This window comes from Podarcis pityusensis (assembly GCF_964106645.2).
Source record: "Podarcis pityusensis genome assembly, chromosome: 13".
Taxonomy (NCBI): Eukaryota; Metazoa; Chordata; class Lepidosauria; order Squamata; family Lacertidae; genus Podarcis; species Podarcis pityusensis.
Window position 1 is genome coordinate 12798489 of NC_138038.1, and position 23572 is coordinate 12822060.

Here is a 23572-nt window from a genome sequence, read left to right on the forward strand (position 1 = left end):
CAACCAGTGCATATTGTGTAACTTCCTTCTGAAACCCTGCAACTTTTTATATACCACAAAGATTCGGCAGGAGGAGATGCCCTGCTTTTGTTGTGCTATAGTCCCTCTGGACAACAATAACATGCAAGCATTGGCTTGGATAAGTAGCACAGAACAAACTAGAGCAGCCTGGAGGGGTTCCAAAAGATCATTGGCTCTCAGTACGTTTCCAAGCACAATGCAAAGTGTTTGTGTTGACCTTTAAAACTCTCAACATCTTCGGCCCTGTATATCTGAAGGAGTGTCTCCACCCCCATTGTTAAGCTGGACTCTGGGCTCCAGCTCCAAGAACCTTCTGGCGGTTCCTTCATTGCGAGATGTGAAGCTACAGAGAACCAGGTAGAGGGCCTTCTCGGTAGTGGCACCCACACCCACGCTAGGCGTTCACACTGGGTCACAGATCAACGGCGGAGGACCTGCTTTTGTCTTGTGTGTAGTTATCTAAATCTTTTCATGTTGTAAGTTGCCTTTATTATTATTTTAATGTATTTTATCTATGATTTTCAATTTTATACATTCAATAATTTTATATTCATTTTAACGTATCATAACTTGACTTGATGCCAGAGTGGTGCATGCTCTGGTTATCTCCCACTTGGACTACTGCAATGCGCTCTACGTGGGGCTACCTTTGAAGGTGACCCGGAAACTGCAACTAATCCCAAATGTAGCAGCTAGGCTGGTGACTAGGAGTGGCCGCTGAGACCACATAACACCAGTCCTGAAAGACCGACATTGGCTCCCAGTACGTTTCCAAGCACAATTCAAACTGTTGGTGCTGACCTTTAAAGCCCTAAACGGCCTCAACCCACTAGACCTGAAGGAGCGTCTCCATCCTCATCATTCAGCCCGGACACTGAGGTCCAGCTCTGAGGGCCTTCTGGCAGTTCCCTCCCTGCGAGAAGTGAGGTTGCAGGGAACCAGGCAAAGGGCCTTCTTGGTAGTGGCACCCACACCCTGTGGAACGCCCTCCCATCAGATGTCAGGGAAATAAACAAATACCGTATTTTTTGCTCTATAAGACTCACTTTGTCCCTCCTAAAAAGTAAGGGGAAATGTGTGTGCGTCTTATGGAGTGAATGCAGGCTGCGCAGCTATCCCAGAACAGCAAGAGGAATTGCTGCTTTCACTGCGTAGCGATCCCAGGATGCAGGCTGTGCAGCTATCCCAGAAGCCAGAACAGCAAGAGGAATTGCTGCTTTCACTGCGTAGCGATCCCAGGATGCAGGCTGTGCAGCTATCCCAGAAGCCAGAACAGCAAGAGGAATTGCTGCTTTCACTGCATAGCGATCCCTCTTGCTGTTCTGGCTTCTGAGATTCAGAATTTTTTTTTTTCTTGTTTTCCTCTTCCAAAAACTAGGTGCGTCTTGTGGTCTGGTGCGTCTTATAGAGCGAAAAATACAGTATCTAACTTTTAGAAGACATCAGAAGATAGTCCTGTATAGGGGAGTTTGTAAGGCTGGATGTTTTATTATGGTTTGGTATAAGTTGAAAGCTGCCCAGAGTGGCTTGGGCAACCCAGTCAGATGGGAGGGGTACAAATAATAAGACAGCAGGCAGCTGAGCGAAGGCTGAGGTTTGGTGGAGCAGCCTCCACTGTCTACCTTTCAACTGGGGTAGCAAGCCAGGGCTGAGGACTCACCACACTGCTAGACGTGGAGTGTTTTGAGTCCTTGAAAAAAGTCAAGACACCACCTTCCAGGACTGTCCATGAAGAACTCCAATTCTTCCTAAGAGGGGAGAAAGGGAAGGAAGAGAAGGAAACCTCATTCACAGAGCAGTGCTAACTGAGCAGCGTGAAACGGAGGAGAGGAACTCTGCCTGCCTCAAGGGAAAAGGTTCTCCTACCCTCAGTTATCCTGATTCCCTTCCACCCGCCCCTCGCTCCACATTTCTGTCACCAACTTTGGCATTAGGGAGAGTTCACACATGCAATTATTACAACATCCAGGTCTCATGCCATGCACCTCTCCGCAAGTTCAGGGCCTCTGATGAAGAGTCAGCAAGGCAGAAGGTGGGACTTCTCAACTGAGGGAACCATGGTATTTGGTCAAAGGAAGAGATGGAGACAGAACCAGGAAGCCAAGCTGAGGTCAGATCCAAGGAAGCAGTCCAAGCAGGGCAGAAAGGAGGAGACAGAAGGGCTGGGGAGGAGGAAGAGAGACAGAGGACCAGCAAAGTCCAAGGAGAGATGTGGGAAGAAGACAAGATGGTGAGCCTGAGCTGCTGAACACACAGGAAATGCTTTGCTGCACAAAGTCCTTTCCACCCTAGGGCCTTTTGGAACTGCCCTTCTGCAATCAGCTGGAAACGGAATTAAAGCACTGCTGTTTTGCAGCGCTGTTTATCCCACAACAATCCTGCAATGAAATCCCAGCTCTGTTTACACAAAAGAAGTCACTCCCTGGCGTGAAAGAAACTAGGCTGCCTCTGATTCAAGATGGGGTCTACAAGCTTCCGTTGCTTGAAAATACATTTGCATTAAAAACTTTTTTTCAAAACCAAACACACCTTCTCAATTAAGGACACATCTTTAACACCCGCTTTAAAAAAGGAGGTTTTCAAACAGCTTGGATCCAGGATACCTGGGGGTTTGATTGATCCCATACCAACCTGCCCCAAACCCCAAGATCAAAAGGAGACGCACACAAACAAATCATTCTTACCTCTGGCGTTTGCCTTTATCAGCAGTCTTTGTCCGAAAGAGCATCCCAGCCTTTTCAAGCGTTTTTAACTGAGCGGAGGGGAGGAAAAGGCTGTAGTTTAAATCTGTCCTAGCTGTTGGGGAGATCCCGTAACATTATTCACCCCCTTTCCCATTCCTAATCCCATTCCTAATGCTGAGGAAAATCTGTGTACACACCATACCTTTGAAACACACCCCGCAAGATTATAAAACAGCCGCCTGGGGAATGCCCTTAGGCCACATCCAATATTTAAAGGACTATATATTAAATTTAAATGTACCAGTATGTTTGCAGATGTGGTCTTACATGCGATGCCCAGTCTCCCAGTTACCAATCAAGAGAAAACAGAAGAGAAATGGAAGACGTGGGAATTGTGGCCACAAGAGTTATCAGCTGACTCTTTATGGAGCGGAAGGAAATTGGGTCCTCAGCTCACCACCCTATAGCATCTTATTCATTTCTCTCTCCCACCCTAATCTTTTCACAGATGAACCTTGTAGTTCAAAATGCAGGAAGGATCAGGAAACCCGTATATATCCCTTCCTCAATGGGATATGAATTCCCACTTCAGATTTTCCTCCACCAGTCCAAGACAATTGAGGGTTTTCCTTACCTGTCCCTCCTTTGGTCCAGAGAAGGGTACCCAGTTTCCAAAAGGGCTGCTGTCCAGGCTGGACCCACTGCTGGTACTGTGGTGATGGTGGCCGGATGCAGCGACCTGGAAGATATCCTTTTATTAGCAGGAGCAACACAGAGCAGGAGCATGTTACAAGCTGCTGATCAGCCCACAGCGCCCTTGAAGCCCTGCCCAAATATTCCTGTGTTTGTGTTGATATTAAAGGTAAAGGTAAAGGGACCCCTGACCATTAGGTCCAGTCGTGGCCGACTCTGGGGATGCGGTGCTCATCTCGCTTTATTGGCTGAGGGAGCCGGCGTACAGCTTCCGGATCATGTGGCCAGCATGACTAAGCATCTTCTGGCGAACCAGAGCAGCGCACGGAAACGCTGTTTACCTTCCCACCACAGTGGTACCTATTTATCTACTTGCACTTTGACGTGCTTTCGAGCTGCTAGGATGGCAGGAGCAGGGACCGAGCAATGGGAGCTCACCCCATTGTGGGAATTCGAACCGCCGACCTTCTGATCGGCAAGTCCTAGGCTCTGTGGTTTAACCCACAGCGCCATCCGTGTCCCTGTGTTGATATTACCACAGAAGAAAAGCCTTGCCTTCAGCTAGTCCATACCATTTAATAAGGGCTATCAGAAACAGAAAACAGAGGAAAAACTGAATTTTGACTTGTGCTTTTTTATTAAAAAAAACTTTCTTCAAAGCTTAATCCCCAAATCAGAAGAAGAATCTTCACCTTGAATTTCTGCCGCCAAAGCAGCTTTTAAAACAGGCTCAGGATCTTGCCAGCTTTAAAAAAGGCGGTATTTGTTATTTTCACAGGGTTGCTGGTTTCATTGACCACTTACGATAATGTTTTGTATAACATGATCACTTGCTATAACTTTCAGTGATGATCATCTGACATTTCCTTAATGGGCATCAAAGGCCTCAAGCGGTTTTTTTCAATGACCCATGACAACTAGTGGCTATAACAATAGGCCAGCCAAGAGGACACACTTTCTGGTTAAAATGGGGAATAAACTCCAGCCTTCTTCAGTTTGTAGCAGAGGGGGCAGAAACACAGAAGATTTAAGGGTGTTACAAGGCAGCTGGCAAACAGGTCTGAGTTTTTACAGCTGGGTGGCTAAAGTAGCCTTTGGGGGAATAAGATTACGCTTATTTCCATTTGGGAATGCTTATCTCCTCTTCTGTGCTTAGTGACTCTGCGCACGCTCTTTCCCCTCAAAGAATTCTGGGTACTGTAGTTCCCCCTTCTGGAGTGACAACTCCCAGCAACCCTGAACGAACGACAGCATGGCAAACCGTGGCAAATGTAGCATGGTTACCCCAGTGCACAGACCCACAGGCTTTCCGAGCCCTCCTTACCAGGTTGGAGGCATACTGGTCACCATCAAACACCAGCCCTTCCTGGTTGCCATAGGACGGCCAGCCTTGGTATGCAGAGGGAACGCAGAGTCCGTCCAGCGGCTGGTAGGAGCCAACCGGAGAATAATCTTCTTCAGGGTAGGGCTCAAGTTCATCGGGAGAAAGGTTGGGGTAGTCAGTTTCTGGAGTTGGCGGCTGAAGGAGGTTTCAGACAAGAGGTCAGCACACAGCATATTGTCAAACAATAATTCAGGGGTTCTTAAATCTCCTTAGAGAATCTTCCCCCAGAAGAAAAAGGTAAAGGGACCCCTGACCATTAGGTCCAGTCGTGGCCGATTCTGGGGTTGCGGCGCTCATCTCGTTTATTGGCTGAGGGAGCCAGCGTACAGCTTCCGGGTCATGTGGCCAGCATGACTAAGCCGCTTCTGGCGAACCAGAGCAGTGCACGGAAACGTCGTTTACCTTCCCGCCGGAGCAGTACCTATTTATCTACCTGCACTTTGACGTGCTTTCAAACTGCTAGGTTGGCAGGAGCAGGGACCGAGCAACAGGAGCTCACCCCATCGTGGGGATTCGAACCGCTGACCTTCTGGTAGGCAAGCCCTAGGCTCTGTGGTTTAACCCAAAGCGCCGCCCGCGTCCCTCTTCCCCCAGAAGATAGGGAGGGAGCAAAGAGCTACAAACCAAAAAGGCAGCAGGCATTTCTGACTGTGCTTCCCAAGGCTTATAAAATACAGAGGCCTTCTCCTGATCGATAGGGTGGGCACCTGCTAATCTATAGCAGGGGCAGGGAACCTTTGGCCCATAGGTCTAACTGGACCTGGCATGGGTTCCAATTTGACCCTGCCGACCTGTGGGGCAGGTGGGGACCTGTGGCTGCCAGCGCGCAACCAGGTACTTTAATGGGCATTCCTGATTCTGCAATGGCAAGGCAGGGCTTGCTGCCTGTCTCCCACCCATCTGCTGGGAGGTTGCTAGGTTCAGTTTTGCTGCCCACTGGGAACCTCGGTCACAGTTGACCCTCGCAAGAGATTGGATCCTGAATTTAGAGCCAATAAGGAAGCTGGTTCTGGAGGAAGAACTGTGAGGGGAGAGACTTCATCAGGCAAGGCCGTCTTGCCCCACCCTCCAGTCTCTACTTCTCAATTTGTATTGTATTATTTTACGCACTGTGGCTTGCCGTCTGTTTTATTGATTGCAGTTTAGAAATTATTTATTGTAATTGTTAAGAGTGGGTTTGTGTTTAATTTTTATATGATGATAATATTTATTCTATACCAGGGGTAGGCAACCTAAGGCCCGGGGGCCAGATGCGGCCCAATCGCCTTCTCAATCTGGCCCACCGATGGTCCAGGAATCCAGGGGCTGCAGGAATCAAGTGAAGCATTGGCTGGCTTCACGGTTTCCCCCACATTGCGATTTTCGCATAACACACACACACACACACACACACACACACACACGATTCGCAATATGCTGCAATATGAAACCAATATTGTGATGTGGACTTGAAACCGGTTTTAGATGATATATTGAAATATCACCCAGCCCTGCCACCACCTGCCCTATACAAAGCAGATGATCTGGACCAAAATACAAGACAAACCAGGACCTACTTCCTGGAATAGGAAGCACCCAACTGGCAGCTTAAAGGCAAGGTGGATAAAAATCACTGATTTTAAAAAAATAAAATTAAAATAACAGATTTTTAAATTTAAATCAGATTTTTTTTATTTAAATTGGATTTTTAAAATAAAATGCCTTTGGAGGAAAAATCTTTCTAAAGATAGTTTTCTATTTAAGTTACACTATAGTCCAAAGGCTATTCATCAGGAAATAAAGATTTGTTTTAAGTTTTTCATGTGTGCTAAAACTCAGTCTAAGTTTTTTTTTAAATTGTTTAACCACATCAGTTAACAAACATGGATACATCTGCTGTAATGTTGTTTTAATTCAATAAATTGTTAAAATTGTTATTAAGGAAATGATTATTTTTCTCCTTCCAATAAAGTATAGTAGAAAAGTTGTCCAAATATAAACAGTTAACTTATTAAACCTCACAATAATTTCATAATTATCTATGTATTTCTAATAGTATAACCAAATGAGTAATTTCTGATATAACTGTAAAAACTACTCTGAAAATTTACTATTCCAAAAACGAAACCTTCATCTGGTTGTAAATATTAAGATTATACCAGCAAGAATGCGTCTTTCTGTAAAAAAATGATTTAAATCAAGTCTTACTGACTAGTGATTTAAATCATGATTTAAATCGATTTGATTTAAATCAAATCCACCCTGCTTACAGGCTCAATCCACACACAGCGTCAACATCAAGGATAAATTTGGACCCTGGTGACCCTCTTCGCCACATGGCCCTAGAGGAAAAATTCTTACTTACTCCTAACATGGAAAATCAGGCCATATGTGTTCAACACTCATCAACCAGTCTTTCCACAGGCAGTTTCCCGGGCCATAACTTTCTATCCACCAATGTCTCATCCAGGGCCGGATTTAGGTTTAATGAGGCTCTAAGCTACTGAAGGTAATGGGGCCCTTTATATGTCCAGCTGTCCTTTGTCAACAACAAATTCTTGCCGTTTTTTGTGTTGAATTTAAGCTATAGGGTAATTTATGGACCTAATAGGTATCTAAAGCCATTTGCACATAACAAAATAAAATACATATTTGTTGTTGAACTGAAATACACTTAAGTAGCAGTATATTGGGGGCGGGGCTCCAAGAGAGTGGGGCCCTAAGATATAGCTTGTTCAGCTTATACTAGGGGTCAGCAACCTTTTTCAGCCGTGGGCTGGTCCACCGTCCCTCAGACCATGTGGGGGGCCGGACTGTATTTTGGAGGGGGGGAAAGAACAATTCCTATGCCCCACAAATAACCCAGAGATGCATTTTCAATAAAAGCACACATTCTACTCATGTAAAAACACCAGGCAGGCCCCGCAAATAACCCAGAGATGCATTTTAAATAAAAGGACACATTCTACTCATGTAAAAACACGCTGATTACCGGACCGTCCACGGGCCGGACTGAGAAGGCGATTGGGCCGGATCCGGACCCCAGGGCTTAGTTTGCCTACCCCTGGCTTATACCGTACATAAATCTGGCACTGGTCTCATCCCTGGACGTAGATTGTCCTCAGTCCTCACTACATGAACTAGACTTCAGTGGGCTATCTACTGCATCAGAACATAGCTGTCAACTTACAGATTTGAAAATAAGGGACCAGCAGCCTCGAAAATAAGGGATCAGCAGCCAAAATATGGGATCAACAATTACTTTGATAAAATACATATTTTGTTGCGTGCAAATGGCTTTAGATACCTATTAGGTCCATAAGTTACCATATAGCATATATTCAACACAAAAAAGGCAACAATTTGTTGCTGACAAAGAACAGCTGGACATAGAAAGGGCCCCATTACCTTCAGTAGCTTATTTAAGGGACATCATCAATAAGGGACAGCAGCGGGACATGGCGCTGGGATAAGGGACTGTCCCGCCAAATAAGGGACGCTCGACAGCTATGCATCAGAATTTGCCCCCCACCCCAAGACCCAGTAGACCCCTCCCCGACATTTACCCTCCGATCCACAGGGCTGTAAGGCACAAACGCAGGCTGCATCTCCGGATAATTGAGGGTTTCGTCCATCCGGGGTGCGTCCCACGACGTCTCGCCCGTCGATGTGTTGTAGAAGAACACCTGCCCGCTGGCCTCGTCTACATATTGGTCCCACTCGGCAGGTGTGGCAGGGCTGAGGGCAAGCAAGGGAGAGCAAGAAGGAGGGGGACTCCCGCCGCCGGCAGGACCGTCAAAGGGAGGCTCCCAGGTCGTTTGGCCGGTGGCCGAATTGTAATAGAACAAGCGGCCACTTTCTGCGTCCGTGTGGGTCTCCCAGCTCGCCGGGGGGCTGCTGATGTGGAGCTGGGGTGTGGATTCAGTTTTGCTCGCAGTGGAGGGACTCCGTTCCAACCGGAGCTCCTGGAGATTCACATACACAGGATCTTCAGCCACCTCCTTGTTTGGCTGAGGCTGAAAATAAGAAATAAAATAAGTCATTGTCAGCCAACTGCATCATCACACAATTACGTGACACACAGAGGCAGGACTCCCAAAGCCTCCAATCCACAGAAATGTGCTGGATGTCTAACGTTTGGTCAGCTGGATGTGGTCAGCTGGTCATGCTTCATCTTTTGTAACGCCCAAACTTCCCTTGTCATTAGCTCCTATAAGTTGTATTTCCTATATTCTTCTATTACCCTTGCTGGTACCTTTCCCGGGAAAATCAGAGGCTCACTATGTCAGGTTCCTATTGGAAGACTAGACAATCGCTTAGAACATTTAGAACAAGCTTTTATCGGTGGTTGCAAGAACCAATGATCCCTATCTTTAAGGTAAAGGTAAAGGGACCCCTGACCATTAGGCCCAGTCGTGACCGACTCTGGGGCTGCGGCGCTCATCTTGCTTTATTGTCCGAGAGAGCCGGCGTTTGTCCGCAGACAGCTTCCGGGTCATGTGGCCAGCATGACTAAGCTGCTTCTGGCAAACCAGAGCAGCGCATGGAAATGCTGTTTACCTTCCCGCCGGAGCAGTACCTATTTATCTACTTGCACTTTCACGTGCTTTCGAACTGCTAAGTTGGCAGGAGCAGGGACCGAGCAACGGGAGCTCACCCTGTCGCGGGGATTCGAACCACTGACCTTCTGATCTGCAAGCCCTAGGCTCTGTGGTTTAGCCCACAGCGCCACCCGCGTCCCATCCCTATCTTTAAGTCTGAACAAAATGCTTGTTTAACCTGGAGGTAGGCTGTCTGAATTGTGCATTGCTTTGTAACGATTTGTTGGGTCTCTGGACTGTAATAAAGATTGATTGATTGATTGATTGATTGATTGATATTCCTCGCATTTTCTCCTATTAGGTAATGCTAACTCAGGGTGCTTCCAGACGACCTGAGCAGTCACTCAGATCTGCTTGCAGGGAGGCCAGACAACGGTGCATCAAAGCAAGTTCCACCCCACATTTTCAGGAGCTTTTCGCCATCACTTTCCTTACAGCAAAAGGCTTGACCTTTTGGGAAAGTGACCTTCTAATCAAATGCACAACCTGAATTTGCCAGGATGTGACTGAATCCCACCCCAGTACAATGACAGTCTGACAGAAGCACCCTCAGTTTTTAATGTCCCGAGAGCGATTCACAATGAGGTTTGGTTTCCCTTGGTTCTCCAGCTGGTCTGCTTGGCTGCTACAAGCCTGGCCCTTCGCAGTTGTGTCCAGCAATGAATGGCCCAGTTCCAAAAGTGGGTTTTGTTATGTACTGAAGTTCTCACTCTGGGCCAGCAGGGGGATACTGTAGATAGTTACGCAAATGAAGGATTGAAAGTGACGTTCAGTGATTGGATGGATACTGTAGATAGTTATGCAAATGAAGGATCGAAAGTGACGTTCAGTGATTGGATAGTTTTAGAAAGTTGTTACAGTAACGTGGTACTGGAGCTCTATATAAGCAGGCTGACTGAGCCCTTCAGTTCAGTTCTGTCCTGACCTGCGAATAAACAAGAGCTGTTTGAAGAATCGCTGTGTCGTCTGATAGGTTCACCCACAACTTAACAGGTTTGGTAGTCCTTTCTCCCTATCAAACCCGCTTCTGTCTATTGGAGGATGTACCTGAGAAATCCAAAGGGGGTTCACGGGGAGGGCAGCCTGTTTGTTTCCTGAAACTTACCTGAATGCAGCAACTAGACGAAAATCAAGCAACACAGGCCAACTATTTCGAAATGGAGCAAGAGACTTCTGAAACAAAGGACTCTTGGAAACGGTACATGTACAAAAAAACTCCCTGTGCAAGCATATAACTGTATGCCAGACTGTACACCATTACACCGAGAAAATTTCTTTACAAGTTGAAAGGAAGGATCCATTAAAAAGAAAGATAAATATAGATCTAGGCAATGCAGCATAAAAAAAGGCTTTTGCCCAGGGAATCTGTGTTTTTTGTGCCAGTTCTGAAGTATTTCCTCTTCTTTAGGCTGCCTCAATTCTGATTTCCTTAAAAATAGGTTTACTTTTATTTTTAATTTGTGGTTTTCTCAGTGCTTACTCTGCGTCTTGGTTAAATTCCATTTTTTACACTTCATGGTTTAAAACTTTTATTTGTGAACTACACAGAGAAAGCTTTTATTAATGGCAACATATAAATGTTGTAAATAAATATAACCAACCATTTAAAGCATTAAACTTATATTGTTTCGTGTTTCCTGGTAGACAGGAGTTGCCAGGATCTGTTTGCTCTGTGGTGAGACAGCAAAGGAAGTTTGCAGAATTTTCTATAGTACTCCAAGCAAGCAGACCTACATCCCAAGTAACAAACAGTTATCCTGCGCCCCTGAAATATCAAGGTGGTTTCCCCCCCTTGCCATCCAGCTCCCAAAACAGCTCCTTTTATCTTTGTCAAGTTGAGTACTTTCCCCCACTTTCCATATCTCTCAGCTCATAGCTAGAGTTACTACCTTTCTTGCACTGGCCTCAGCCTGAAAATAAGTGATACTCTTGGCATAATCTGAGCTCCATGTCAGGAGAGCTTCATCTGCTAAATTTCTCTCTACAGTGGTACCTCGGGTTACAGATGCTTCAGGTTACAGACGCTTCAGGTTACAGACTCCGCTAACCCAGAAATATTACCTTGGGTTAAGAACTTTGCTTTAGTATGAGAACAGAAATCGTGTGGTGGCAGCGGGAGGACCCATTAGCTAAAGTAGTACCTCAGGTTAAGAACAGTTTCAGGTTAAGAATGGACCTCCAGAACGAATCCAGTTCTTAACCCAAGGTACCACCGTATTTAAGGGAGGGAAGATGATAGGTCAAACATTGTGGGCAGGGCTGGCTCCAAGTTTGCTGGATTTGTATACCCCATTTCATCAGAAAATCGCAGGGCAGTTCACAGCATAAAAGTAAAAGGTAAAGGTAGAGGTACCCCTGCCCGTACGGGCCAGTCGTGTCCGACTAGGGTTGTGTGCCCATCTCACTTAAGAGGCCGGGGGCCAGCGCTGTCCGCAGACACTTCCGGGTCACGTGGCCAGCGTGACAAACTGCATCTGGCGAGCCAGCGCAGCACACGGGAACGCCGTTTATCTTCCCGCTAGTAAGCGGTCCCTATTTATCTACTTGCACCCGGGGGTGCTTTCGAACTGCTAGGTTGGCAGGCGCTGGGACTGAGCAACGGGAGCGCACCCCGCCGCAGGGATTCGAACCGCCGACCATGCGATTGGCAAGTCCTAGGCGCTGAGGTTTTACCCACAGCGCCACCCGCGTCCCACACTTCATCAGAAAATCGCAGGGCAGTTCACAGCATAAAAGTACAAAACAAAAATGTAAAATACATAATAAAACAAAAGCAAAACAACCCAATAACCCACAGACACATTTAAAAGGCCACAGAATGTTTATCAGCCAAACAGATGGTTGAAATGTTTTTGCCTGGGGCCTAAAGATATGCAATGAAGGCACCAGGCGAGACTCCCTGGGGAGAGCATTCCACCAACAGGGAGCCACTGCAGAAAAGGCCCTGTTCTCAGGTTGACACCCTATGGACCTCTCATGGGGGAGGCACACAAAGGAGAGGCTCAGATGCTGATCACAGGGTTGTGATGGCAGCTTTCTAATCAACCCTGGGTAGCTGGGCCTGGCCATCATTTGCATTTTCCCTTGATGCCCCAGAGCAACACTGAGACAGGGGTAACGAGGGAGATTAAAAGGGTGCCTAGATCCAGCCAGGAAAGGATAAAGGAATTGGAACGCAGGCCCAGGGCAGATGTCATTGCAGGGGGTTGATGACCCCCAGGGTCCCTTCCCAGTCTACAATTCTATAATTCATCAGTGATGAGCCCTGCCAGAACCCTGGGAGCTGCCCAAGGGCACCTCTGTCCCATTTGATTGAAGGCCTCACCCCAGAGTCTGTTCGCTGGTGTCAAGCCCGAGTCCCTGAACATGTGCAACAGGGGCAAAGAGTGCCTCTGAGCAAGTGCTGAGTGCACTAAGTGAATCAGAGCCTAGCTGTGGGACCGGCTTTTCTGTGCCAGGACTCAGCCTTGATCATTATACGAGATGCGTTGCTGAGTTTCGATTCGTCATCACTGCAAAACTATACAGCCAGCTGCTTCTCAGCTGAGAGAAAGTTGTTTGTCGGCATGCTCAAGCAGTGATACCTCCCTCCCTGCCGCTTTGAATAGTGAGTTCAGTCTGCAGCTTCCTACTGGCACCTCTGCTCACGCATCGTCACTCAGCTTCCTCTGTGCACGAGTTGCTACTAGACCTCGGTTAAAGGTAATGGTAAAGGGACCCCTGACCATTAGGTCCAGTCGTGACCGACTCTGGGGTTGCAGCGCTCATCTCGCTTTACAGGCAGAGGGAGCCGGCGTACAGCTTCCGGGTCATGTGGCCAGCATGACTAAGCCGCTTCTGGCGAACCAGAGCAGGGCACGGAAACGCCGTTTACCTTCCTGCCGGAGCGGTACCTATTTATCTACTTGCACTTTGACGTGCTTTCAAACTGCTAGGTTGGCAGGAGCAGGGACCGAGCAACGGGAGCTCACCCCGTCACGGGGATTCGAACCGCCGACCTTCAGATCGGCAAGTCCTAGGCTCAGTGGTTTAACCCACAGCGCCACCTGTGTTACCCATGTGCAAATAGGGAGTGCTGATCCCCACACTCACAGGTGGAAGCAGTTGACCCAAGCTCTTTAGGAACTGCACACCGACATCTTCAGAATCGTGGAATTTGAAGGGACACCACGGCGCCCTACAATGCAGGAATCTTTTGCCCAACATGGGGCTTGAACCCACAACTCTGAGATTTAATACTCTACCGACTGAGCTACCCAGACAGAAACAGACCATTCCCTCTCAACAGGATGGCTTCCCAAATAAGCAGCTTGCCTTCAAGGTCGGGCAGAGAAACTGAAGCTAGACTTGACATCTTCTGAATTTAAGGAGTGCGTCTGGCTGTTAACCAGAAGGTTGGTGGGTCGAGCCCACTCGGAGGTGGCTGTGCGCAGGATTCCTGCACTTCAGGGGGTTGGACTAAATGACCCCCCCAGCCTCCCCTCATGCTCTACAATTCTATGATTCTAGGAAGAAAAGCTAGGAATTTAGCCAGAATTAAGTCATTTGCACCTTTGCTGGCTGCCTGTGACAGCCACTGTTGGGAATCAGACATAGAATAAAGACCTGCATTACTGAGGCACACCTGCATTTATGGTACTGCCCTAATCTACCGTATTTTTCGCCCTATAGGACGCACCGGCCCATAGGACGCATCTAGATTGGGGGGGGAATAAAGGGGGGGGAATTATTTCCCCCCCCCCCAGGCGCGGGGCTGGGGCAGGGGAAGCCCGAGCTTCCCCCTACCCCAGCCCCCAGAACGGGTCCCAGAGTGCAGCTTCGGCATCGCTCTGGGAGCTTGCCGGGCTGGGGGGATAGCTTCCTGAAGCCTGGAGAGCGAGAGGGGTTGGTGCGCACCGACCCCTCTCACTCTCCAGGCTTCAGCGAAAGCCTGCATTCGCCCCATAGGACGCACACACATTTCCCCTTCATTTTTGGAGGGGAAAAAGTGCGTCCTATAGGGCGAAAAATACAGTATTTGTGAATCTGTTTTTTCTCATTCATAGGAAAAGCTGTGGTGTTGGAGTTTCTCGCCACTCAGAAGTGGGAAACACTTGACAGGAAATGTGTAGGGTTGTTTTTGCTATCCAGGCCTATAGTTAGTAACTGGGGAATAGAGCGGCAGTGTACGCATTATTGCTCACTCCAGTTCTGGTGTTTGAAGCAGAGTACACATGATGTTAACTACAATCTACAGGTATCTTGTCGCTTCTAGAGAAATATGTGCTTTCCTGAAAAGCAGCAACCACCCAGTTTGAAATGCAAGCCGCAGTTAAGCTGAGATGTGTACATTTCAGACAGCTGTCGCACAAGCACAGACGGCATCTTCAGTGGTGAATTGGAGTTTGGCGCAGGGAAACCAAGCAGGTAAGGAAAGGTAAAGGTAAAGGACCCCTGGACGGTTAAGTCTAGTCAAAGGCAACTATGGAGTTGCGGCGTTCATCAAGCTTTCAGGCTGAGGGAGCTGGCGTTTGTCCACAGACAGCTTTCCGGGTCATGTGTCCAGAATGACTAAACCGCTTCTGGCGCAACAGAACACCGTGATGGAAACCAGAGCGCACGGAAAAACCATTTGCCTTCCCGCCACAGCAGTACCTATTTATCTACTTGCACTGGCATGCTTTCGAACTGCTTGGTTGACAGGTGCTGGCACAGAGCAACAGGAGCTCAACCTGTCACGGCGATTCAAACTGCCGACCTTCTGATCAGCAAGCCCGAGGCTCAGTGGTTTAAACCACAGTGCCACCCACATCCCAATTACCAAGCAGGTATCTCTTCCCACTCTGTGACCCTCGCTATGTTTCAAGCGGCCAATGTGCACATAGCCAAAAAACATGCTGGCAAGATGTGCATAAGGGGGAAGAGATTCAATTCAGTTCACATTTGAAGGCAAACCACCCTAATCTGCACTTTCCAAATGACAGCCATCCTTCAATTTTCACACTTGTCCAAATTTTGCACTTCTCCAGCCTAGTAATGGGCACAAAACTTTCATGTACCAGGTAAAGGGTCTGTAAAAATGCATATATTCATGAAAAGGATATGTGACAGTGTTAAATGCCGCAGAAAAATAAATAAAAAGCAGACACTGCCCCACAAATTTAGAAGTAAAAGTAAGACACATCCAAGGAGGACATGTGATAAGGTAAAAACTTACTGGGAAAACATATACAATGACCTAAAGAAGATCTTTAGATATACATTTTTGAAAAAGCCAGAGGATATTGTTAAGAATGATCAGAAATTGTTCTTATATGCAACAACAGCGGTGAGGTTATTATTAGCCCAGGTTTGGAAACAATAACAATTGCCAACAGTAGAAGAATGGCGACAGAGGATCTTGGAATATGCAGAAATAGCTAAATTAACGGGGGGAATTCGACAACAGGGCGATGAAACATTTCAGAAAGAATGGGAAAAATTTATGTCGTGCATAGGAAAAATAAGGTGAGATAGTGAAACCAGTAGAATTGAAATAAACCTCATAATGTGAAATACAAAGAAAATTATCGGATAAATAAAAATAAGAAGAAGTAAAATGTATAATGTGAGTAATGTAAATAATAGTAGTTGTAAATGAATATAGACAGACAACAGGAATTGTAAATATAGAAGGACTTATTTGTTTATAGATGTATCATGGACAAATATGGAAGAACAACAATACAGTATACAAAATGGATGAAGACAATGCGAAAAATTTAGAGGTGATATAAAAAAACCAGAAGAAGGAAGGAGGGAAGTCAGCTCTTAGGAGCAAGTATAAATGTAAAATGTAATACAATATCTGTATGTAGAGTATGTAACTGAAAAACCAATAAAGATTATTCTATAAAAAAAGACACAGCCAGGAGGAAGAGAAAAACATGTGAATGGATGTGTATGTGTGTGGGGGGGTGTATGTGAAATCAGGGATGATAAGCCAAGGTGCGAGAAGCCAAGTTACAGAGAACCAGGCAGAGGGCCTTCTCAGTGGTGGCGCCCGCCCTGTGGAACACCCTCCCACCAGATGTCAAAGAGAACAGCAACTACCAGACTTTTAGAAGACATCTGAAGGCAGCCCCGTTTAGGGAAGCTTTTAATGTTTGATGTATTACAGTATTTTAATATTTTTTTGGAAGCCGCCCAGAGTGGCTGGGGAAGCCCAGCCAGATGGACGGGGTATAAATAATAAATTATTATTATTATTATTATTATTATTATTATTATTATTATTATGGCAGCTTCCAAACAGAAAGTCAAATCCAGGACACTAGAGAAGTATGGGTTAACTACAAGGGTGTGACTCTGTAGAAGGAAGATTCCTATGCTCCCGAAACAGGCAACATGAAAGGCAGAGCTGAGAGGTCATCCAAGCATGGACAAAGTTCAACAGTTCAGAGGGGCATTCTCCTTGAGCCGAGTTGGGCACGCTCAGAGCCAGTGGGTGTTGGCTCACAAAGATGTTAGGAGCGTACAACAGAAACAGGCACGCAGACAAGAGTCTTTGAGCTGACTCTGAATGGGGGAAGTGGCTGCTTTATTCTTGGGCAGGCGACGGCCGAGGGCTGAGGACATAAATAGATCCCAGGTTGCAAAACTCAACCCAGCCAAGAGGAACTACCGAGGCAGAGAGGATGCTGGGGGGAGAATACCAGTCCAAGTGGAGCAGCAGGGTGGACTGTATGGCTTTTGGGGTCTCCCACGACTCACCCTACACAACACAAAGGCAGGACACAGACTCAGCTGTCTTTGGGTCAAATCTCTTTCAGTCTGAACTAGGCAGCTATCCTTAATAATAATAATAATAATAATTTTTTATTTATACCCCGCCCTCCCTGGCCACAGCCAGGCTCAGGGCAGCTAACACCAATAAAATTACAATAAAACATAATGGGGGGGGGGGACAACAAACAAACAAACAAACAAACCAGTTTATTAAAATACGGGTTAAAATACAATTTAAATTGCAGCCTCATTTTAATAGTAGCCCATAAATCAAAACCATAAGGGGAGGGAAACATAAGGATCAGACTGAGTCCAAACCAAAGGCCAGGCAGAACGGGTCTGTCTTGCAGGCCCTGCAGAAATATGTCAAGTCCCACAGGGCCTAGTCTCTTGTGACAGAGCCTTCCACCAAGTCGGGGCCAGTACTGAAAAGGCCCTGGCCCTAGCTGAAACCAATCTAACCACCTTGCGGCTTGGGACCTCCAAAGTGTTGTTATTTGTGGACCTTAAGGTCCTCCGCAGGGCATACCAGGAGAGGCGGTCCCGTAGGTACGAGGGTCCTAGGGCTTTAAAGGTCAAAACCAGCACCTTAAACCTGACCCGGTACTCCACCGGGAGCCAGTGCAGCTGGTAAAGCACTGGATGAACGTGATCCCGTGGCAAGGACCCTGTAAGGAGCCTCGCCGTGGCATTCTGCACCTGCTGGAGTCTCTGGGTCAGCTTCAAGGGCAGCCCTGCGTAGAGCAAGTTACAGTAATCAAGCCTGGAGGTGACCATCGCATGGATCACTGTGGCCAGATCAAGACTGGTCTCAAGCCGCTTCCAGACAACCTGTTTATTGAGCACTCACCCCAATCTGTTTGCAGGGAGATTAGACAACCTGGGCTATTGAAGAAACATTCACTCCGATTTGTTTACGGAGCGGCCGGTGCAAGTATTAACCCACACTTCTCATGACATTTCCTCACCACCTTTCCTATTGCAAAAATAATCCAATATTTGGGGGGGAATTGAGTTTGTTGCACAAGGCCTTGAATTGCCCAACCTGAATTTGCTGGCATGCAATGGAAAATAGTAACAGAATAAGAAATAACCCTCCACTCTCAACAAATCTGGACCTGAAATATGGGCACGGGGTACAACGTTCCTTCTTTGCAAAACTTCAGAGCCAGATTTGGAGGAGAAACGGTGACCTGATGATAGCGAGGGAATCATTGCTTTGCATATTCTACCACTGAATGCAATTCTGCAGCTGTGCCCTGGAAAGCCCTGGCTGAGTTTATGGAAGGAAGTGGAGGCGCCAGATTTCACCCCCAACAGCAGACATGGGTGGAGGCAGAGAAAACCTATTTTGTGCTCTCTTCAAATCACTCAGCTTAAAACACCATCAGGGCCACTTTTAACTGGGGCCACCATCAGGGCCACTGTGGCAACTGGATCTTTGCAGGCCTGAACATGGAGAGCAAAACAGGATCGCTGCAATGAGGCCACTGTCTCCCTTAGGCCTGCACCCTGTCCCCAAGAGAGGTCAGCCAGTCCCAGAGGCAGAACATGAAAGCAGGACCCTATGCTCAGAATCTAACATTCAAAAGTAAACTGTCTCTGGATATAGAAACCCCACTTTGTGGTCATGGCCGGCCCACGTTACTGGTCTGTACTAAGGATCACAAAGAAACTGCATGAAGCTCTTGGAACGCAGGAAAAGCATCACTTCAAATATTTTTAGTGGCCAGCTAACAGTCATGGTGCTGGAGGAGACTCTTGAGAGAGTCCCATGGGCTGCAAGAAGATCAAACCTATCCATTCTGAAGGAAATCAGCCCTGAGTGCTCACTGGAAGGACAGATCCTGAAGCTGAGGCTCCAATACTTTGGCCACCTCATGAGAAGAGAAGACTCCCTGGAAAAGACCCTGATGTTGGGAAAGACAAGGAGAAGGGGACGACAGAGGACGAGATGGTTGGACAGTGTTCTCAAAGCTACCAGCATGAGTTTGACCAAACTGCGGGAGGCAGTGGAAGACAGGAGTGCCTGGTGTGCTCTGGTCCATGGGGTCATGAAGAGTCAGACACAACTAAACGACTAAACACCATCAAAACAGTCATGCAAACTGCTCGAAGACTTCAGTACAATCCAAACAGTTGCAATCTCATAGAATCATAGAATTGGAATAGACCACAAGGGCCATCGAGTCCAACCCCCTGCCAAGCAGGAAACACCCATCAGAGCACTCCTGACATATGGTTGTCAAGCTTCTGCTTAAAGACCTCCAAAGAAGGAGACTCCACCACACTCCTTGGCAGCAAATTCCACTGTCGAACAGCTCATGCACGCTTATTCCAGGGCAAGTCCCAGGAAATTGTGGCTGTGACTCCAGCCAGACTGACCTGCTCTTTAGCCACAAATGGGTCATTGCAGCCCTCAAAACTGCTCTTTGGAGTATAGAACCAGCAAATATTTAAAAAAGCTCCCCCCCCTCCCCGTATTATGGCACTCAATTCCAAGAGATAGCACACAAGCCCCATCTCTGGTCTCTTTTAAACAGATTGTAAAAGGCTGATTTATTTACTGTGTCCTTTGGGGGTTGGATTAGAAGGTCTGGTAGTCTTCAGTCTCGTTGCAGGGTGCAGTATTATTAGGGCACCACAGAAATATTCAGACAATGGTCTTTGGGGGAGAAGGAGATAAAAAAAATATCCCAGAAAAATCTCTTCGGAGAGAAAATTAGCTCAGCTCTACATTTATCATAACAGCCCCCACTTTCTTGTCCCTGACTAAATTTAGACATTTGGCATTTTTACTTCCCCTTCCTGTCTCAGTCTTGCCAATGTGGGGAGGAGGAGGAGAAGGAGGGAGAGCAAACCCCAAACAGCTCTAAATTGCCTGAGCAAAGTTCAGGTCCTGAAAAGGCTTTTCCTTGTCCAAAGGTGCAAAGCTTCACAAGTCTGCAAGCTCAGTAGGGCTTATGACTAGATATGGGACTGCAGCCTACAGTTTTCCAGACAGGGCACCAACTTTCAGTTCACGGTGCTTTTGCGGGGAGAGAGGGGACAGCAGGTTGTGAAAGACTTTTTCATGCAACACTTAAAAAGCAGAGCAAGTTCTAGGCCTGGGCCAAGAGTGGATGCACCAGAATTTCCCACCTCTAAACATTTCCAGAAGCCAACTTTCCCATCAACGTATAGCGTTATTATTATTTTTTTATTTTATTATTATTATTATTATTATTATTATTATTATTATTATTAGTTTTTAATGTTTGATGTCTTACTGTGTTTCAATTTGTTGTTAGCCACCTAGAGTGGCTGGGGTAATCCAGTCAGATGGGCGGCATATAAACAATAAAAATATTATTGTTATTATTATAGCATGCCATTGTTTAGAAAAACAGCGGTAAATGCGGCTCCTCTAAGTCCCATGGACTCTTCCCACTATAACAGCTGCATGGAGCATTGAATGTAGTCAAGGAATGAGCTCGTTGCTCTCTGGCAAGGCACATCTGCTGAAATCTGTTATCTTATGTGTTGTGTTATGTTATGTTATGTTATGTTATGTTATGTTATGTTATGCTGGGAGCTGTAGTCTTGAGACTCTATTGTACAGGGAGCGGCAGATGTTTCAATGTTTTAGTTGACTAGTTACTACATTCATTAGATTTTATTTATTATTTATCTCATTTTTTTACTGCTGTATATTCTTAAGAAAAAAACCCCAAAGCGGTTTATAACACGTTAAAACGTCAAGTAAAAACAACCCAGGATAAAACATTACTGATGAAGGCAAATATAAAACATACGTTCAAAGTAACACAGTTAAACGCTGACTAGAATTATTCTTACATATTTTTGTTATATATGCATATATAATATGTTTGGCTTGTCTACCTTGTGCACCTTCTTGTGCAAAAATGTTCACTTTTGAAAGGCAAGATATAAAATCTAGAATAAATAAATAGATTTACCAGTCACAGAGGTGCTGCGATGGGGAACTCTGCGTAGGCCCATCTTCTGACAATCATGGGATAGAGCCCCAGAGCTTTGGGGTGAGGGGGGGTGGATTTTACATAGTGGAAATTATTATGAATTTCCTATCATCCACCACCTCTTCTAAACATGGTGTGATATATTTTAATCAGCAATTGGAATACCCTTCCCCCTTGTTGACTACTTTCTAAAAGGCGTGCATGAACTTCCCTAGGAATTTCATATTCCTAGCCCCAGATATGCAAGTGACCCACTGCAACTATTCAACAGAGAGAGAGAGAACACTCTGCACATGCCCAGAGGCCCTAACACAGGCACCCTCAAACTCGGCCCTCCAGATGTTTTGGGACTACAACTCCCATCATCCCTAGCTAACAGGACCAGTGGTCTGGGATAATGGGAATTGTAGTCCCAAAACATCTGGAGGGCCGAGTTTGGGGGTGCCTGCCCTAACATATCCAAATATTTCCAGCCCTAGACCACGGAGTACACAACAAGTTCTGCACCACCTCAAAAGCAAGCGCTAAGCAGCACTCTTGACTTAGTTAGCAACTATCTACCTTTCCCACATCACCATACCTTGGGAAGGTCGGGCGGACGACGTGATTTGCGCCGGGAAAACGCTCTGGGGACCCAGTCGCCCATTGCCAACACCAGCCAAGAAGGTATGTCACAGAACCCAGACGCAGCGCCTTAATGGGGAGAAAATGGCTGAGGGCGGGCGGGAAAGGGACAATTCACTTTCTCAACCACCGGCCAATCACGAGGGAAGGAGCAATACAACGCAGTGCACAAAACAAGAACCCTCGCCGATTGCCTTTTGCAGGTTTCCTGTTGAGGTTTGTGGGATAGATCAGTTGCTGTGACAACAGGGGCGTTAAGTCCTACCTAATGCGCTCTACTGACAGTTTCATAGTCACTCATCAAGACTTCCTCCTCTATGCTCCTGGGGCCATGCGCAGGGAAATGCCAAGGATTCAGTCCCTCTGCAAATCCTACGCTTTTTGACCTGGGAGCCCTACATTCCAACAGTTAAAAGGTAAAGGGACCCCTGACCATTAGGTCTAGTCGTGACCAACTCTGGGGCTGTGGCGCTCATCTCGCTTTATTGGCTGAGGGAGCCGGCGTACAGCTTCCAGGTCATGTGGCCAGCATGCCTAAGCTGCTTCTGGCGAACCAGAGCAGCGTACGGAAACGCCGTTTACCTTCCCCCCGGAGCAGTACCTATTTATCTACTTGCACTTTGACGTGCTTTCGAACTGCTAGGTTGGCAGGAGCAGGGACCGAGCAACGGGAGCTCACCCCATCGCGGGGATTCAAACCGCCGACCTTCTGATCGGCAAGCCCTAGGCTGTGTGGTTTAACCCACAGCGCCACCCGTGTCCCATATGCAGAATGTAGGCACCCTATATATAGAAAAGAGCAAACCAGTGATATTTTAGGGAGCAGGCTAGCAGGCGGGGCCCATTACTTACATCATAGGAGCCTACACAACACAAAACACTGTTGCTGTATGTAGGTTTTATTTTATTTGTTTTTCATCTTATATTTGGGAAATGTACATCCAGATTTTTCCCCTTTTAAATTTTTTTGGGGCCCCCAAGAGAGGGGGGCCCTAAGCTATAGCTCGTTTAGCTTAAACGTAAATCCGGCACTGGGTTGGACGAGATGATCCTCAGGGTCACTTCAAACTCTACAGATCTATGATTCTATGAAATCTTAGTCCCGCGACCATAATAATGGTGTGGCTAGCGACCCCAGAACCAGACTCTGTTTTTGTATGCCAATGACCTTTCATAATGACATCTGCACAAGCCCATGACAAAAACGGCAGCTAAAATATATTCCAACACAGGAGACAGGAAGGATACATCATCTTTGAGACAAAAGGTGCTACAGCAACTCAGGGTACTTTATTTAAAGAGAGGGAGAAACTTTACTGGGTAGTTTGAACACACCCTCCTCACAGTTACTCTGACCTTGACGTGTTTGCAGGTGGCCCGTGAAGTATTAGATCACTGGGTGTGTTTTGCAAAGCAGTTATGCGCAAGAAATTACAGTAAATCAGAGGCCAACAAGAACTCTGCGGCACCCGCTGCAATAAACCTGAATTTTAACATTCCCAAGAAGCAGCGTACTGAGGGCTGGACAGGAGGTGCTGGTTAGCGAAACCAAGTGGTAAACTCGAGAATCCACATAAAAAAGCAACTCCTCACGTGCTGGTACTTCAAGACAATCAAACTGTCCATCTCTCCCACCCTCGCCTAAATACCTCTATGCTTAAAGCATCTATAGGCGCTGCAATCCATCAACAACCCTCTTCAATCTTAACAGGATGCCTTCGTGGGAGACATCGCGAAGTGGGTTCTTTGCCCAAGAAAACTCAAAGTAAAACAGGTGATTCACAGTGCAACCATTTGCATGTTTACTTAGAAGAACGGATCGTGGTACTGAGGGGAGACTAACAGGCCTAGCAAGTTGAG

At 46.7% G+C, this 23572-nt stretch overlaps 1 protein-coding gene across 5 annotated transcripts in view; it reads right to left on the bottom strand.

The window, feature by feature from the left end:
* Positions 1-23572, bottom strand: part of ARHGAP27 (Rho GTPase activating protein 27) — a 64999-nt gene that overhangs the window by 17927 nt on the left and 23500 nt on the right. For 4 of the 5 annotated variants that reach the window (XM_080976622.1, XM_080976623.1, XM_080976621.1 and 1 more), the window contains 5 exons: positions 8328-8777; positions 4723-4917; positions 3340-3444; positions 2706-2773; positions 1682-1769 (listed from right to left, as the gene is read on the bottom strand). In XM_080976622.1, the coding sequence (XP_080832748.1) occupies positions 1682-1769; positions 2706-2773; positions 3340-3444; positions 4723-4917; positions 8328-8777 (906 nt within the window). Of the gene's footprint in view, positions 1-1681; positions 1770-2705; positions 2774-3339; positions 3445-4722; positions 4918-8327; positions 8778-21668; positions 21803-23572 lie in introns of those variants that run through there. The other variant, XM_080976625.1, reaches the window with a different exon arrangement.